Source organism: Sander vitreus, chromosome 4 (genome assembly GCF_031162955.1).
Source record: "Sander vitreus isolate 19-12246 chromosome 4, sanVit1, whole genome shotgun sequence".
NCBI classification, from domain to species: domain Eukaryota; kingdom Metazoa; phylum Chordata; class Actinopteri; order Perciformes; family Percidae; genus Sander; species Sander vitreus.
In genome coordinates this window covers 2427294-2446476 of record NC_135858.1, presented here as the reverse complement: position 1 = coordinate 2446476, position 19183 = coordinate 2427294, and the positions used below count along the sequence as shown (strand labels likewise).

Here is a 19183-nt window from a genome sequence, read left to right as displayed (position 1 = left end):
CAAAGGTACAAGACTGTGTACATATCGTCATCTCAGAACGAAGGAACTACTCATCCCATAAACCACCGCGCACCACTGAACAAAGGAAGCAAACATTAGTTTAGCTAACAGCTAATTTGGCTAACCGCTAGCTGAGACAGCATGTAATAACTTTAAAAGACCCTCAAAATAAAACCTGAAAATCACCGTTAACATATATAACGGCTGTTACGTCAGCTGTAGACGGCTTTACCCAGTGTTAAGTTTGAGTTAACGTTATTTTAGACTGAATCAAGCTGTCAGCTAGCGGATAGCCGAATTAGCTGTTAGCTAAACTAACGTTAGCTTCCCGGCAGAGGCTAACATCAGAAGCGTGGAACAGATCGTGAATCGTGCAGTGTCGTAAATCCTCGTGACGGATCGTGCAGGCAGCACAGATCGGGTACTGACCCTGACACCCCCCCTCCTCACCAGCATGAGTTCCACCAATCAGAGGCATCACTGTGGGATTGTGGGATTGTTCAGGATTGTGGGTAATTAAGTACTTATCCAAGACATTGCGAATAAAAGACATTTATCTCAAAACAAGGGTAGTGCCCCATGATTTGTGGTGTCTATATGAGCATATACAATCGCCGAGTCATGTCGGCATGCTGGTTTTAAGTCTACCATCGACGGTTACGATTTTATGGCTTATACTCCAATTTGTCAATGGAGAAATTGCATTGTATTTTTCCTTCCGGAACCCCGCTGTGGGCGGGACTGTTGAGCTCTATTTGAAAGACAACCGTTTATCCCGCCCCTCGGATTGAGCCCTGCCAATGGTGAGTTCCCAGACCCAACATCTTGGTCTGGCCTGTCAGGCTAGTTGATCAAGGCAGTGGCTCAGATCTGGAGTTGGTCCCCCAGAGCTGTAAATTGCTGCCCAACTACTTCCTTGAGGGATGGGTTAAAATGCAGAGAATGAATTGTATGTGTTACATGTATGTGTATGTGACAATAAAGCACCTTTAAACAATGAATCAAGTAATTGATAAAAATATTTGGCATCATGAAAATAATTGTTAGTTGCAGCCCTAAATTGTATTAATACACTAAGGGTTGCTTTTATATTGTGTCCACCCCATTTTATATCAGGGAGGGTCGACTAGAAACACCTCTGTATGCAATACAATTTAACTACACTTAAACCACAAACTGCAGCCTCAGAAATGGCTCTTATCCTTCATGGAGATACATTTCAGAGTTGTTGTTTTAGACTACATACTGCAATTAGCCTACCTAAGCTAACTTATAAACACCCCAAAACAAGTAGGCTACCTGATGCAAAAAATATTACAGCAAAAACTTGCTTTTAAAGTGTGTGTGTGTGTGTGTGTGTGTGTGTGTGTGTGTGTGTGTGTGTGTGTGTGTGAATTGTAATTTATAGCCTATGCTAGGCTACTGTGTGTTTTGCAGTAGGGGATGGGTGTGTGAGTTTATTTGCCCTCCTCCTCCCGTCCAAAGGGGCGGGGTCCACACGGCCCATCAACACTAGCAGCTAGCCACAGATGTAAAGCCCGGCGTCCGCTCACACTTCGTTTCCGCTCACTCGGACCGCTCCCGTCTCCGTTGAACTAGTATTTTTACACCTTTTTAAACGAGGTTCTGTTACAATAACTATTTTAATTTTTTTCTGAAATACACCGCGGCTGCGAAATCATCAGAGACCAGTCAGCCTGAGCCTGTCGGCTCTTTAGGGAACATGTGAATCCCGAGATCTGGAGGACTGGATAGCTGTGTATCATATGATATGTATGTATGTATGTATGTGTTATTTGGCTCAATATTACACTAATTTATAGTCAATTTGCAGCGAAGCATCCATTTACCCTAAACATATTGCTCATGTAACGTGTCTATTGGGACTTAGTAAGTGTTTGACTTTATGACCAAATGGTACTTAGTGGTGCTATTTCCTCCTAAGATATTAGTATAATATTCCCACAGTCACTTATGGCGTTCAGCAGCGAGTTTGCAGTGAAGACTAGTCGACTTAAATGTTATTTCTTTAGACATTATGTGATTTCCCTGGCTGAAACATAACTTTTTCCTCGTGATATTTAAACTATGTTATTCCGAAAACACTCAGGAGCATTAAACTCATGGCAACAAGTTATAAGAAATTCGAGTGATGATGATGAGGATGTTGTGTGTGTGCTCTCTGTGTTTGGCTTCCTCAGCAGGATCAGTAGACTATCTGCAGCAGCAGACCTTTGCTTTATGCTGCAGTACACTGTACACTATCTGACTTCACAATTCATTTTCTTTTCTCTGCTTGAAAAGATGATTATTTTTCTCTGCATTTGCACAAACAAAAGACATGCTAATGTTCACTCAAAACCCTAACACATAAATAAATAATTCAACATAACTTGCAAATTATAAATACAGTGGCTCCCTGACTTACATTATGCATCGCTACATGCTGGGCCGCGATTGGCTGCAGCTCTCCATCTCTCTGTGGCAACAGCCTTCCCATCCACCCAGCAACTCCCTATTCCTCATGCTGTGGTGATTCTCTGCCTCCCAGGGCCCCTTTTTCTGCAGCATCCAACGTGGTAACCATGGCAACGGAAGCCTGACCCTGGGTGTGCTGCTACAGTTACTACAAGCTTGACCTGAATTCGTCATCCTAGGCAGGCACACATGACTTGGGCAACTGACCTGCTTCTCATTGTCTGGGGTCAAGCAGCTTTGACTGTGAGTGAAAGCCTCGACACACTTCTGTTCATGGATCAGTAATGATTGGCCTTTTGTTGTTAGCGGAGTCTGTATTTCTGTAATGTTATCCGTTCAATTGCATATGTAAATGCAGTGGGAATAAGCTGTTTGCGTCTGTACGCAGATGAAACAGCTTGAACTTCTAGCTTGTTGGTTACCATAAGAAGCAAAGTTTACGTAAAAATGCCAAAAATCCTTCTGTTTTTAGCTTCTCCAGTGTGAGGAATGGCTGCTTTTCTTTGTCTTATGTGCTAGTTAGTGCTAGATTGTTGTACAGAAAGAGAAAAGACATTTGAAGACATGACTTTGGGCTTTAGGAAATTAGGAAGGCCAATTTACTGACTAAAGCAATAATTGATTAGTTGAGAACATAACTGGCAGACTAATTGGTATTGAAATTAACCGTTGGTTGCAGCCCTAGCCCCCTTGTGAACTTTTTAACTGACTAACATCAGGTTCTCGACATAAGCAATGGCCCGATGGCTCGGGGCCAGTAAAAAGTATGTCGGGCTGATTGGCCAGTCTCTGGCCCGCACGGGGGCCAGTGGGGATTTTTTATGTTGAGCCCTGCTAACATTAGTAATGGTTTGTACGATGGCTTGTATCTGTGCTGGAAGTCTGTGTAAACATAGCACCTACTTGAAAGTATCTATTCCTGGCTGCTCCCTGCATCATTTTGTAGAACGGGTGAATATTTTTCTGATTTTAACCTTGCTTTTAAGTTGGCCACCTTCCACATGCTGGCACCATCACCACCAAATCCATCCTCCCCTGTGGAATATCTCAGCTTAAATCACAGCGCACTTCGTTTTGTCCTCTTATTATGTGACTGGGGACGGTAATAAGTGTATGTAATTAATTTCTTAAGGGATCTAAATGAGCAGATGTGGATTTAGACGCAGAAAAATGAAAGTGTGCACAGCCCACGGCTCAGCGGTAGGCTCCCTGAGGTGTCAGCTTGTTGTCTGAGCCAGACTGTGTAGGAGTGCCTATTTCTGTCCTTTCTCTCTGTCCTTTCTCCTCTCTTTCTCTCTATTCTCTCTTTTCTCTCTCTCTCTCTCTCTCTCCCCCCACTACTCGATGCAGCAGTCAGCTAAGTCAGCCTCTGTGCTGTTCTGTCTGTCTATCATTGTCATCCCTACTGTACAGCTTAGCCTGCAGGCTTAAAAGTGCTTCGAGAAGTCGGAGTACCAGCTAAGAGGAAAAGCCACTGATTGACAGTCTTTGTCTGTCGTGAGAAATCCAAGCTTCTGCACACGATTAGTCAAGTAATCGATTAGTCAATCGACGCTAATTAATGGATTAAGTCCTTCTCCAAGCAACGATGCCAAGCATTCTCTGATTTGAACTTCTCAAATGTGAAGATTGTTTTAGTTTCTTTATCCTGTATGATAGTGAACTGAATATTGACTTTTAGACAAAACTAGAGATCATCCTCTGATGGGATCACACCAGCGGCGACACCAAATCGGGCTAGGTGTCTCCAGGACCACATTTTGCCATGTTCACACACACACACACACACACACACACACACACACACACACACACACACACACACACACACACTCTCTGTCTGTCAGTTATTCTTCAAATTGCTAGTAAAAGTGTTAGTTAAAAAAAGTGTTAGTTACAGCCCTAGATTAAGACTATTTGACACAGTGTGGGTATTAGAAAACTGTTATTTGTACGTGTAAATTATTCAAAAAACACTTTAAATATTAAGCATTATGTGAAAACGCTAAAGCCTGAACTGCAAGACACCACTCCAAAAATAGGCCTTCCAAAACACTGGAATAAATTCTTGTCAGTATCCAAAAATAATGACAAATACAGGACAACAAAAGACAACACAACCAAACAAACACATGGACATGGAGACTTCGCAGTATGCTCGGAAAAATAGCAATCTGTCAGGAGCAGCGTGTAAGATTTGAACAATTCTGTCACTACTGTATGATGTCAAATTGTGCTGTACATTCCTGTGTACTTCACCAAGAAAAGGGCACAGCCTAAAACAGTGTCGAGTCATTGGGGGATTGCATGCTGCAGATGTCTGCATTGATCTTAGAAAAGGCGCGTTGTGCTGAAGCTGATTTTGTTTATTCTCTGTGTGTCTTTTAAAAGCGTTCTATTGTCTGTGTGTTTGGGGCCAGGAAGGTCTGGCTGCCCTGAAAACATGTGAGTCACTCACAAACAATGCAATTCTCTGTCTTCTTCCCACCGCTCGCCTTTCCTCAGAAATTAGACTGGAATCAATAAGGCATTTACAGCCAGTGACCCACATTTGCTACTCTCCCATGATGATGAGGGGACTTCAATAGTATTCAACCAATTGTGTTATACCCCGTTTACACGTACATGGTTATTTTGAAAAGCTGAGACATTTCCCTTCGTTTGTGCCCTTTGTTTACACGCAAACTCTGAAAACGATTATTTCCAAAAAGTCCGGCCAGAGTGGAGATTTTGGAAAACTTCATTTGTCTTTGTTGAGACAAACGGAGGTTTAGGCAGCCGACGCGATGCCTGACGCCATCTTTGTTCAAAAGAGAAAGAGAGGAAGTGATTCGTTGCTGTTGTTGCTATTTTCGGGATTCTGATTGGCTTACGTGGGCTTGAGCTTCTCGTTACACTGCCACCTACAGGTTTGGCATGCTCTTGACGGCATATATACACGGGTTCGTGTAAACGTACACTTTTCAGAAAACTGACAGCTGTGCACAATGTTATTTTTGAAAACAGAGAGGGTGAAATGTCCATTTATGAACACGGCCACGTGTAAACGTAGCATTAAAAGTGATTTAAGAAATCCCTTCAGGCCTCGCCACAGATTGATGTCACTAACGCCTGTGTTCCGGATGTTTTTTGTTGCTTGCAGCCTTGCAACCGGTTTTGTTTTGTGTTGTAGATGTGATGGACCAGCAGAGGGCGCTACATTCAGGTTGCCTGGTCTCAGGGGTTCGTACGCCTCCCGTACGCCGCAACAGCAAGCTGGCCAGCCTGGGACGCATCTTCAAGCCCTGGAAATGGAGGAAAAAGAAAAATGAGAAGCTGAAGCCCTCTGCAAGTGAGTGTGACGTAATAGACTCGTGCTTTCATCAGTGGCGGGGAATGCTGGCTGGTTTGGGAATCACTTGGGAAATGGGAACACGGAGGCTGTATTTGCAAATAGACCCAGGCTGCTTCACATGTTTTCACTGTCCGTGCAATCAGCGGACCAGTTTTCATAAATGTTTGTGTTGTTTAGCGGTGGAGAAGAAGGCAGCTGTTCGACTGAAGAAAGATGACCTCGTCAGGAGGAACCCCGGGGAGACGGAGACAGGTGCAAAATGAGAGATATGACATATGACTCCAGGCTGATCACAGTTCACTTGTTTAGCCACATGATGCCTAACTACTATGCACACTCATTACTGTCCTTTCTTCCACTGTGCACTGTATGCAGAGTCCGATCTTGCTTGCGGGGGTAACTGTGAAGATCCAGACACCCCGACTAACTCTGATGGTGAGGACAGAGACGAGGAGCCCGTGGCGCCTCTGGCCAGCACCAGTGAAGACCTGGGCAGCGATTTAGAGGCCTCAACAGGTAGAGTGCAGTGCTGTGGTCTGAGATAACACATTTAGAAATGTTATAAGTATACAAAGCAAAGCACTTCTTGGTGTTGTTTACGTTGGGGTTGCCGTCTGACGTGGGGGGGGGGGGGGAGACGTCAGATATGCTTGCGCTCTCGGGTACCGAATTTTGGCACCGTTTGATTTAAAGTGAATCCGTCCTCGGTAGTACCGACTTTATTTGTTCGGTACCCGACCCTAGTAACGAGTGGCACATCCATCCATCCATCTTCGTCCGCTTATCCAGTATCGGGTCGCGGGAGGAGCAGCTCCAGCAGGGGACCCCAAACTTCCCTTTCCCGAGCCACATTAACCAGCTCCGACTGGGGGATCCCGAGGCGTTCCCAGGCCACGTTGGAGATATAATCCCTCCACCTAGTCCTGGGTCTTCCCCGAGGCCTCCTCCCAGCTGGACGTGCCTGGAACACCTCCCTAGGGAGGCGCCCAGGGGGCATCCTTACCAGATGGCCGAACCACCTCAACTGGCTCCTTTCGACGCACATAACGTGGCACATAACGTGAAGTAACATGCCATTTTATTTTGATTGAGTTTTAACTTGTCCAGTGGGGCAAGTACATTTCTCTTTACATTACATTACATTACATGTCATTTAGCGGACGCTTTTATCTAAAGCGACTTACAATTAATTGCTTTCAACCCTGAAGGTTCAGACTCCAGAGTAGTTGGTGAAGTAGTAAGTGCAAGTACATTAGCTTTAAATAAGCAAAGCTATAAAGAGCCATATGAAAGTGCAGCTTCAAGAAGCGTTCTGCAGAGAAGGGAGACTGGCATTGGTCACGGTTTGGAAAGAAAGGGAGAAAACAGGACAGGGTAACACGGCGAGTAGTTAAGGCGACAGGCGTGTCTTGCTTAGGCGGCCGCCTAAAAGTGCTGAACACATGACACTGTCATGTCACATGAACCCTAACCCTACCTCTAACCCTCAAATAAAAATCTCAAGTAAAGCAACAAAGTGTGAAAATGCTGGTGGTGCACAGCTTGTGCATACGTTACTTGATGCTTTATATTTTAGAGGACATGTTCTTGTCAGGGAGTCCTCAATGCTTTTATTTTTCAGGCAGTCCATAAATAACCCCTTTCCCTTTTAACATGTCTTAATGTCCATTTTTTCCTAAGTCTTAGTCTTAATTGTTGTAGATCTACTGTAAATGGGATACTCTTCTTTAGTGTGGTTCCTGATTGTGTTTTTTTTAAGCTGATAAATTGATTGATTATTAGTAATGAAATGAGTGATTCCGGTTGATTAAAACGGCCTAACTTTTACATGAAAATTAAAATAAAAATCCTGGTGCAGCTATGGTATATTGGTGGCAGCTTCAGTTTGAAACACCATGTGTCTGACGGTCCACTAGGTGGAGACAGAGACCTCCTAAACAAAACAAAACGTTTGCCTCACCATCGCTTACGTTTCATTTCAGTACAAGATGTGACTGAAGACTCCAAGACAGTTGGAGATCCCAGTCAGAGTGAAGATGGCGAAGATGAGAGCACCTCACTGAGCGACCCCAGTGACGAACAGTCGATGGGGAAGGTGGAGACCGTTGAGGGAAAACCGGAGGTGACAGCGGCCCAGCCTAGACGAGCCAGCACCTCTCCTCCACCCAAGCCAGTCAAACTGCTCACCAGAATGGGCAGCCTAGACTGTGAGTTCCCCAGGAGAACCCTGATGTAACGTCCCAGCTGGTTTGCAGCAGTGTCTCACGTTGATGATTTTCCTTCCAGGTGCTCCTTCAGTGCCAGTTAAGAAGTCCCCAGCCACCTTACCCAGGAACTTCACTCTCCCCAAAGACCCTCATGGCTCCCTGTTGAGAGGCAGGATGTTCACACCTACTGGGTCCCCCCACCTCGGGGCACTACACTCCCAGCTGCCCCCGAGCTGCATCATTGAGGAACTGCACCGCGCCCTGGCCACCAAACATAGACAGGACAGGTCAGACTTTGGTACAAGATGTGGAGCCTTTCTAATATATGTACTTGAAATATAAAGTTGCCTTTGTTTGTACAGTTTTTATTTTGTAGGTGTTATCACTTTTACAAAATAATAAACAAATCCATTCAAATGATATAGTATTAGTATTATTCATATTAGTATTAGTTAAAAGGCCCTGTTCACAGAACATAATAATCCATCCCCAAGACCAACATTTGTGCACATCACACACAAATATAGATAATATGGACTCTGTCAAAAACAGCATATCCTCCTCAAACAGCAGTCCAAAAATAAGACTACAAGGACTGCAAATACAATTTTTTTTATTTTTTATTATCGATTAAGCTGTCCATAGGTTTTTTTTCTTTTATTATTCAATTAGTTCTTTAGAATGTCAAAAATATTGAAAGATTTTTGATATGAAATATATGTTGTGTAGATCATGGATGTACTGCAGTCATCCATGATCTACTCCTAACTAACTTAAAGGACCTCTGGAGCTCTCTTCAATATGAAAGTATCTAAGACGTTTGATAAATGACTCGGTTCTAAAGTTAGGGAGTGGGAGTGAAAGTAAAAATATTTTTACTCCAAAATGTTTCTGTTAGCAGGTATAAATACAAACCTATGGCTTTTTTTTTACCCTTTATATGGCCTCAAGGAATGTCCCTAAAGCTAATGTGTACACCCTCAGAACTGAATTTACTGTGCTCACCATTTTTGCAGAGTAATCCAAATTTTAACTAGGGGTGGGGAAATCAGTTCAGCATAGTATCGCAATATTTTCTTTGGCAATACTGTATCAATACACGGACATCAAGTATCAATCTTTTATGATATAAATTGCCCATGAGAATAATTGTTTTTAGGATAATCAAGTCAATTGCTTTATCTTTCCACTAGATGGTGAGATGAACAAACGGAGACATTTTTCTCACTCACCTAAAGGATTATTAGGAACACCACACTAATACTGTGTTTGACCCCCTTTCGCCTTCAGAACTGCCTTAATTCTTTGTGGCGTTGATTCAACAAGGTGCTGGAAGCATTCTTTAGAAATGTTGGCCCCACACCGTTACACCACCACCAGCAGCCTGCCCAGTGGTAACGAGGCATGACCGATCCATGTTCTCATTCTGTTTACGCCGAATTCTGACTCTACCATCTGAATGTCTCAACAGAAATCGAGACTCATCAGACCAGGCAACATTTTTCCAGTCTTCAACTGTCCAATTTTGGTGAGCTCGTGCAAAATGTAGCCTCGTTTTCCTATTCTTAGTGGAGATGAGTGGTACCCGGTGGGGTCTTCTGCTGGTGGAGCCCATCCGCCTCAAGGTTGTGCGTGTTGTGGCTTCACAAATGCTTTGCTGCATACCTCGGTTGTAACGAGTGGTTATTTGAGTCAAAGTTGATCTTCTGTCAGCTTGAATCAGTCTGCCCATTCTCCTCTGACCTCTAGCATCAACAAGGCATTTTCGCCCCCCAGGACTGCCGCATACTGGATGTTTTTCCTTTTTTCAGACCATTTTTTGTAAACCCTAGAAATGGTTGCGCGTGAAAATCCCTGAGTCACTGAGCAGATTGTGAAATACTCAGACCAGCCCGTCTGGCACCAACAACCATGCCACGCTCAACGTTGCTTAGATCACCTTTCTTTCCCATTCTGACATTCAGTTTGGAGTTCAGGAGATTGTCTAGACCTGGACCACACCCCTAAAGGCATTGAAGCAGCTGCCATGTGATTGGTTGATTAGATAATTGCATTAACGAGAAATTGAACAGGTGTTCCTAATAATCCTTTAGGTGAGTGTATTTGAAGTTGAAAAAAAGGTAATAAACGGCAATATAACGCAGAATATCGCGATATGTTTAAAATCGCAATAATATTGTATCGTGACGTAAGTATTGCGATAATTGTATTTTGGGGCCTCTGGTGAGCAACAGCAATTATGGAGCGCAGAAACTTGGAGGGTATTATCCCGCTTGTATGAAAATATGAGTTGTTAATTTACACATGCAACTAATTCTGATCTCGCTTTTCTGTTTTAAACATAATAAAATGTGGTTCATGAGCGTCAGGTTTTGTGTTGCAAGGCAACATTACAACATACAGGAAGAGGTTGCTGTCCTTACCTGCAGTAGAATACTGGCACATTCATGTAGAGCTGCAAACAAACCACTACATCATAGGTGTGTTCAAGTTAATACACACCTCCTAGCCAATCAGAATTGAGAACTCTCAGTGGCCATGGTATAATTGTAGTTGTAATTTGTCTTTGTGATTTATTTATTTGAACAGGGACAGTGCACAAAAAAACATGAATAGATGTCTTGTGCCAGGTTGTAGCAAATTGCTAGTTTCCGCCCGTAGTCCCTGGGCAGGTAGATGGCGCAATAAAATACAGACAAAGTATTTACAGTATACAATACAGATACATAAAGTCATACAAATCTACAGACATTATTATCCCCCTATCCCACCCCATCTAGAGCTAAAACTAGACTCTAGATTGTCAATTACAATTAAAGTTGTAAATTGACAGGCTTGTCTTGTGATGTGTGAGCTCAGTTTCCAGACGAAGGAGGCGCGCTCCTCTCTGAAGCGCCGGCTGGATGGCCGTCTGTCCCGCACGTCCAGCACAGAGAGGGAGCCTGCAGGGGAGTCGGAGAGCAAAAAGGAGTCTGATGAGAACAAAGAGAACTGGCGTCTGGACGAATACTTGAGCGACCAGGACAGCTGGAACGCGTCTGTCATCTCTGGTAGGTCTGCTGACAGAAGACATGCGGTGCAATATTTGCTCTAGCGTTATTGGCCTGCTTCATGTACAAAGCCAGCAAAATCTGGGCATCGTGTCAGTGGATAATGCAGCAGCATAAACCCTGCCGATGTTTGTGTACAGTGATGACAGGGATATTTACAGCGATGATGAATAGCAGTGTTACTGGTGTTAAGTTTCAGCGGTCCCATCAACATCTGCTCCGCTGGCCTAATTCTTGGCCATTCATGTGGGTCATTGGTGCACAGCTGCCTGCGGTTAACATGTCTGTGACCCTTAAGGGAAAGAATGTGAAAATGGTAGACTGTGGAGTTATGATGGACGTGACAGACATGCACGCCACCAGAACAGCAAGGGTGATGTGACGCAAATATCTTCAGGACTGCAGAGACAGGAATGCAAATGTTCTAGTTCCACTTTATTTATCCTTAGAAAAGGAAATTTAGTGTGCAGCAGGATGTCTAAAAACACATACACAGAAAATGCACCACCAGATGCCAACAACATTGTAAACACAACAATGGAGACACTCCTTCCCCCAAAACCAATGACAGAATCCAATCAGGGCAGTTTAAAATGTGGTTAGCCTTACCCCTGACCCGTTTATCATATATATGTTGCAGTTGTGGTAGCTGTACCTCAACCACCTTAGACCTTAGTTTACCCTTACTGATTATTGGAAGACCACTGTACCACACCACAACACACAATGTCAAGACTGATTCAATAAAACACGGGTAAGTCATCAGAGTCCTGCACACGCTGAATGATTTCATCTTCCTCAAGAAGAAAAGTCCCTGTTGGGCCTTTTTACAGGCTGTATGTGTGTGTGTGTGTGTGTGTGTGGATGTGGGTGTGTGTGTGTGAATGGATGGCATTAGAAAATAGTAGGGTCTTCCCTCCTTCTTGTCTAGACACGGCCTTTTGATATGTGGAAAGAGCTCGGTGTAACGTAGGGGATTTATATATGGAAGGATCATTTGCATCTTTTCATCAGCTACAACAAAAATATGGTTTACCCAAACACCATTTTATTCAGATTCTTTCAAGTAAGAAATTATGCCACAAGGATTTTTGCCACAAGGATCACACTTTTTCAGTTGAGTGAACACCAAATCGTTAAGCGTTCCAGATTAAGCAGCCACGCAATATTACAGTTACTGGAAGAAATCAAAAGATGACATTGAATCTCCGACTCAGTGTTCACATTCCATTCCAACAGCTGTTAAAACTCCTCGCTACATTACCAATATTGGCATCAGGATCATTTCAAACAGTCCTAGCATCAGCAGTGGGAATATGGCAGTCTGCACTCAGCCGCATCATAGCACCAGTACTTAACGCTTTGCTGCAGCCCAATTCACAGTATAGTGGGCGGAGAAAGGCGCTGATTACCCGATGAAGTGCAGGTTTGGTAAACACGACGTAAGCTGAAGTATCACAGCGTGCGCTTTCTGCGGGTTGGCCATGGCGCTGATAACGCTACGTTCGCAAATGTACGTACATCTGGCCCTGAACCTCATGTCGCTCCCCGGACGCTGCTACAGTATGTGGCTGTCCACTGGTTAGGATAGGTTAAATGCAGAGTTTATTAAATATTGTACTGTAAGATTGTATGTGACGAATAAATAACGTCTCTTAGTTTTATTTCTTTCTTCTTTCTAACGAGGCTAATAAAATTGTAATGTCTAAACATATCCACACAGGCTCAAGGCTGTTACTGCTGTCAAGGGTGCCACCACTAAATACTGACTTGAGTAGTATGTATTCAGTTCTTTATTCATTTATATACATTTTTACTATTACAATTGTTTTTTGTTAAACAGAATTATTTAATTAATTCATGATTCAAAGTTGTACAAGAAAACACAAAAAGGTCCACTAAGTGCAAACTTTAACATCTTGATAAGTACAGTATGTATTTAATTAATAAGGTGTTAGGTCTTATGAAAAAGCACTACAGCACACTGTGTGCCGATTAGCATCAGTTCAACGGGCTTAGCTGGAAAAACCACTGTGACGTTATTGACCTTTTTAATTTGTGCTCGACAACAACAGGGACCCTCCCACGCAGGATGAGGAAGGAGCTGCTGGCTGTGAAGCTTCGGAACCGACCGAGCAAGCAGGAGCTGGAGGACCGCAACATCTTCCCCGTCCGCAGCGACCAGGAGCGGCAGGAAATCCGTCAGCAGATAGAGCTGAAGCTGGCCAAGTGAGTCGAACTGTGGACCCAGATCAACCTGCCCCCCCCATCTTCCCCATGTATGTCTGTTTCATCACTAAACACCGTTGTTGTCTAAACGGGGGTTTCCCTTCCACCGTGCCCTAACAAATGCCCACATATCACAAAAGCCTTTTGACTGTAGATGCTCGCCGGAAAGTTGAAAGAAGTCAGGGTTTCCTCCAGAAAAATCCCAGCGGAAAGTGTCTTTTTTTCTGACGATGGCCCGGCTGGGGCCAGTCACAGACTGATGGCAGCATTAACGTAGAGCCCAATAGTTTCTGTTATAACAGAGTCATCGAAGGAATCAGGAAATTGAGAATGTAAATAAGCTAAACACAGATTCGATAGGGCCCTATATTAAGTCAGTGCTAAAAGCTAAATGCAGATTTGAAAATATGACCGTCTAAGTACCCAACCGAGCCGCCCCACTGTGACTGTAGTTTTAAAAACGTCTTAAAAATACTTTAAAAAGGACGCCCGGGTAGTTCAGTTGGTAGAGCGCGCGCCCATATATAGAGGTTTACTCCTCAACGCAGCGGCCGCGGTTTTGACTCCGACCTGCGGCCCTTTGCTGCATGTTGTTCCCCTCCTCTCTTTCCCCTTTCATGTCTTCAGGTTTTGGTTTTGGTCTCTGTACAGGCACATTGGTACCAAACACTGGCTCACTATGAGGACGGGAGGAATTTGGTGGGTCTGTACCCGAGTAAGGATTTTCAGAGTCAGGTCTTCAAGCCATTTCTTCTCTAATACAACTCACTTAAAAGGGTGACTCATTTGTTATTCACGGCCTCCCTCCAGTTACAGTACAGTTCAGTTCACCTACAGCAGCCGCCCCACGCTAAACTAGAGTAACAGCCTACATAAGCCTCAGGTTTTTTACCTGGATGACTCACGTTGTAATGCCTGTGTTCATCAGGCAAAGAAATACAAAGTATGCCTCCTAGTTGTAGTTCAGTAATAACATTCTAGGAAGCATGCTCATGCTGCTGACTGCACTAGAGCTGTTAGCTACACCTAGCTGAATCCAGTGAAATCCATGTCATGTTAAAGCCCCAGTGTGTAACGTGTTTAGTTGTTCATTATCAAATTCCGTGTTGCCCGTTCAGAAACTTGTCCTTTTTCATGAATATTTACCACCACCATCAATTCCAAGTATTCCTTTTGGCTTGAAATTTTACATTTGCGTTTGCATGAACTGGGGTAGACGCTCCATATTCATGCTCCATCTTGAAATACGTTAGCCGGTAAGGGACATACAGGACATACTGCTCCGCCTTTCGCGTTTTCGCTGTCACATGATAAACTCACAGCTGCTGCTAATGCTGCTAACGGGTATCGTAGCTTCCCGGCCCCCGGCAAGTTTGAAGAAGGAAACACGGAGGACCACACGTATTCAAAATCCAAATTTCAGAAACGGGAGTCTTCTTCTTCTTCTCCCAGAAAAAGGATATTGAAACGAGCCAGAGACCGGCGTCATCAGAAAAAAGCGTGAAGGCTACCGTAGCTGTGATACGTACTTTTGAACTGCGTGGTGCGAGAGAGTTGATTGCGATATATGATCTCGACGCTAGATGGGAGAAATTCCCACACGTCGGACCTTTAAAGCTAACGTGGAGTTTTTGACTTGCAGCTGCGCCATGGAGCAGTTTATCTAGCTACGTTTGTACATGTGGGTGACGCAATACATAATGATGTCGTATCACATTATTCCACTGATCTACAGGTAGCGGTAACATGCCAGGATGCGGTATGTCATGGATGTAAACGGTGTAGGTTTCAAACTTTTAAGAAAAATTGGCTTTTGCAACACATTTTTATGAGGAAGGAAATGCATTAAATGCATCAAGGATACACACAATGTGTTCTAGTGAGAAAAACGTGAACATGAACCTTTGGTTGTTTACAAGAAAACACCATCAAGGGTCAAGGAGCCCTTTAGTCAATGCAGAGGTGTTGGTTCAGGTTGTGTTCTGTGGTGCTGTTGAAATGTATTCCATTATATTGATTCAGGATCAATATTAGCACACCTAATCACAGTAGCGTACAGAAGATTGTGGTAAGCAGTCACGGTGATGGTCAGTCACGTGAGGATAAGAAAAAGGGAACAAAGTTGGTCTTTTCTATTTACTTTCCTATCAATGCATTGTATGCATTATATCAGGCTCTGTCTTTCACCGTTCATCATGTCATCTTTAGACTCTCCATGCATGTTGATTTCTCTCTTTCTCTCTCTTAACTAACATTTTGATTTTGATGCACGTTGTCTAAAATGCAGTCGCACGTTAACAACAGCCCCGAGTAATAAGTGCTAAATTGCAGTAAACGTTAATCAGGAATCAGTTCAAATAGTCGCGACAAAAGTTGTGCTTTTAATTGTTTCTCTCCTTTCCGTGGCTGTAGCTTCTCTGGGTCAAGTGATCTGAATTTCGGAGTCTGGAACAGGATTTTCTGGGAGGCAGGGGAGGAATGCAACAGAGAACATAATCGTATTTGTTGTGATTTGTATAATGGCCAAAGGCTGTTCTTATGGTGACTGATAATAGGATTAAAGGTCAAATCAGGTTTGATTTTTAGTGAATAGCACAGTGGCAGGGTGTCCTGGGTGGGAGGAGGAGGAGGGTTGGTGTTTGGACATATCGTGACTTTTTGCTAAAACAAAATGCCTGCCCCACTGACACTGACATGTCAAGGAGTAGGTACTGGACAGTACAACAGCGGCTCTCTTGACTGTGAATTGACTTTTTTCGACTCACAGGGAGTTGAAGCTGCTTTTTTGTTATTGATATTTTTTTACCACTTTACCTTGCCGTCTGACAACCCTGTTTAAGATTACACGGGGGGGGGGGACTGAACCACTCCTGCAGACTGATCTCATTAAGTGGCGTATGTATGACACGCCAGTTCGTATGCCATTATTCAGTCCCTCCAGAAAAACGCGATTATGCGATCGCATAATTCCTAATCAGCATATATCTTAGCAGAAAGTTGATAAATGTTGCATTTACTTCACACAAGAGCAGCCGTTTCCCCCTGTTGCCATGGGAACGTTATGAAGTGACGTAATTGCGCGACGTGAACATCATCGGAAAGCTGCAAACCCCGCAATGAAGCCACGACGAAACTACAGTTTGTGCAAGTTCCCGCAATTTCATCGCATAAAATTGCATAAACATCCCGCATATTCCATCATTTTTTAAGAAAACGTGCTGCATAATCAATGCCCACAACAATCACAAAAAAACTCCTCATTTTTCTGGAAGGACTGATTATTGGCGTGTTATCAAGACGCAGACTCGCTTTTTAGCGTGTTTATCAACGCCGTTTGGCCTCCGTTGACTTACATTACCTTGACGCCGTAGCGAGTAGCATGAAAGGGAGAAAATCCACGTAGGGAGGTTGGTCGGGGGGGAGGATGGGTCAAACACAGGACGTTCACCCAGGAGACCGGGGGTCGTGTCCTGCGTGTCACGTTTACTTTCCACGTTTGTTCTTTTCCTAAACCCAACCCGCGTATGACGTTGGGTTGTAAGAGCAAAAAATGACATAACATTATTTATAATAAGTTTAATTGATTCACAGCTGCTACATATCGTGTTTTGACCTCGACAACCCAACTGCATTTTACCGAAAACTTGCGACTAGTTAACTTCCTAAAGCGGGCGCAATCGCTTGTTTGCTAAGAGTCGGGTCAGTGATTGTGAACGTGTGATTGTGTAAAGGTGTTCACCAGATAGATACCAACCTTTAGTGAACTTGTGACTTTCACCAGCCGTCTTCCCTCCCTTTATGGAGACGGACGCTGTGGGCTCGATGGTGTTTTACGTCTCCAACGTCGCCTTACAGGCAGCTAACCCTCACCTTAACACTAACCTAACTTCTTTGACATAACCATTGCCGCGCTGCCTGGAAGGCGACGTTGGGGGCTAAAAACACCAAACACCGCACGGTGGGAGGACCTGTGTGTGTGTGTGTGTGTGTGTGTGTGAGCGAGACACAAGTGACAGAGAGACGGAGGAGAGCAGGTAAAAGGAAATGCAGAAGAACGTGTTTAAAAAAATAAATAACGAAACGCAATGTGCGGCAGCCCGTGTTGATAGTGAGGCGCACCGCCACACATTAGTCTATGTGTGGGAAACACTGAGGTGCACGTCAGGCTACGGCGTATGGTCCGGCGTAGACGCAGAGGGGTCTGCCGGGGTACGCCGTCGAATCGACGCACAACCATAAAAAAGGCCTTAAGTCTGACAGCTGATCAGTGTTGAACCAAGTCTTGCCCTCAGTACTTCAATCCTGCTGGGAAAAAAAACCCAACATTCAACAAGCATCTCTGCAGCTTCATTTCTTTCTGCTGCTCTGACCAACACACTGGTGACTTTTGACACCAGACTGCTGACTGAGTCTTTTATCGCAAGCACTGCAGGTGAAATGTTTCTCCCTGGTGTGGACGGTCAGTGGACAGTGTCAGTTCAGAGTACTATGGCGTGCAAATCTTTCACCACAAACTGAACAACTAAGTGTTTTTTCCCCGCTGTGGATTCTCATGTGAATAACCAATTTGCTATGCTTACTGTAACTTTTTGTTTTTTGTTTTTTACAAACTGAGCAGGTGAAACATTTTCCTTTTTAGAAACAGCGTTTGGGTCCAGAATCAGGGGAGTGTAGGAGACCATCTCCTTCATCTTGTTCCAGGGGTCCGTTTCAGGAAGGAGGTTTAACAAACTGAGTCTAACCCTCTAACCCTGAACTCTGAGTTGATTTACCCTGAGATGGGAAACTCTTGTTTGCAAAAAAACGTCGACACAAAGAATCTGCTGGTAAAAGCATGTCGACGATGGTGGACGTCAGTGATACGAGGACGGATAAGGTACATATCTGATCGACTGTGAAGAAAATACCTCAAAACTCGGTTATGTGGAAATGAAAATACAGCTAGTCGGGACTCAATATCATCTCCCGACGTAAACTCTCTGTAGAGTAATACAGCTTCTTCATCAACGGGATCGTCGACAAAAGGACATGCAAGGTTTATAATAAACCAATATGTTTTTTTATTCATGCAGATAACAAACCGCTAAAATTGAAGAAAACCTGCTCCCGACCTGGTTAGGCTCACAGACTCAGTTACCATGGTAACTGACTCTGAGGTTAAGTTACCTCTCTTTCTGAAACTGGCTGGAGTTACCCCTCTCTCTCAGGTTTGATTAACCTCCCTTTCTGAAACAGAGAACCCAGAGTTTCCCTCGTCTCAGGGTTAACAAACTCAGAGTTTTCACTAAACCTGCTTTCTGAAACGGACCCCAGATGTTGAAGCTCAGGTTGCCCAGGCGTTTGGGCTCGTCTATGAGAGCTCCTGAGTGGATCATCCAGCAGGGGGCGCTGCTGGACTCGTTCCACTGCAGCCCTGTAGAGAGACGTCTTCAGCTCTCAGCTGCTCCTCTGTGGCTCTGACTGTGTCTGAAAGAGCTGCTGTCTCTCTGCTCAGAGCCTCCATCTTCTCCTTCATCATCGTTGACCATTGAGTCAATGAACTCCAGGGAGATCGGACCCCTGTGTGTCCTGGGTGTGGTTTCATTACATACCCAGTGCCATCACAGGTCAAAGCACCTAACTAGAGAAATGAAGACTTTGAGCTGAGAAAGAAAGAGAGCTGGTTTCCGTTCCTGTCCGACCACACTGAGAGGGAAACATCCCGGCGAGTGTTTGATTAGACCTAATTAATTTACAGCTAAGCCTTTTGCTCCCCGCTTTCTAATTTAACTCTGAGAGATGAGTAAGGCAGTGTGACATTCAAGCAGGTTAAAATAATACGATCCATGAGCTTCTTTAAGCCTGGCATCACGCTTCTCCATGTGTCTTTTCCCTACGCCCTCACC

At 44.1% G+C, this 19183-nt stretch overlaps 1 protein-coding gene across 4 annotated transcripts in view; it reads left to right on the top strand.

The window, feature by feature from the left end:
- The window catches only part of phactr3b (phosphatase and actin regulator 3b), a 65954-nt gene that overhangs the window by 15445 nt on the left and 31326 nt on the right, over positions 1-19183 (top strand). For 2 of the 4 annotated variants that reach the window (XM_078247693.1, XM_078247695.1), the window contains exons 1-8: positions 1536-1773; positions 5651-5809; positions 5990-6064; positions 6188-6328; positions 7795-8019; positions 8099-8306; positions 10879-11069; positions 13145-13298. In XM_078247693.1, coding sequence (XP_078103819.1) covers positions 1767-1773; positions 5651-5809; positions 5990-6064; positions 6188-6328; positions 7795-8019; positions 8099-8306; positions 10879-11069; positions 13145-13298 — 1160 coding nt within the window. In that variant the 5' untranslated portion in view covers positions 1536-1766. Of the gene's footprint in view, positions 1-1535; positions 1774-2563; positions 2722-5650; positions 5810-5989; positions 6065-6187; positions 6329-7794; positions 8020-8098; positions 8307-10878; positions 11070-13144; positions 13299-19183 lie in introns of those variants that run through there. The other 2 variants (XM_078247694.1, XM_078247696.1) reach the window with 2 other exon arrangements.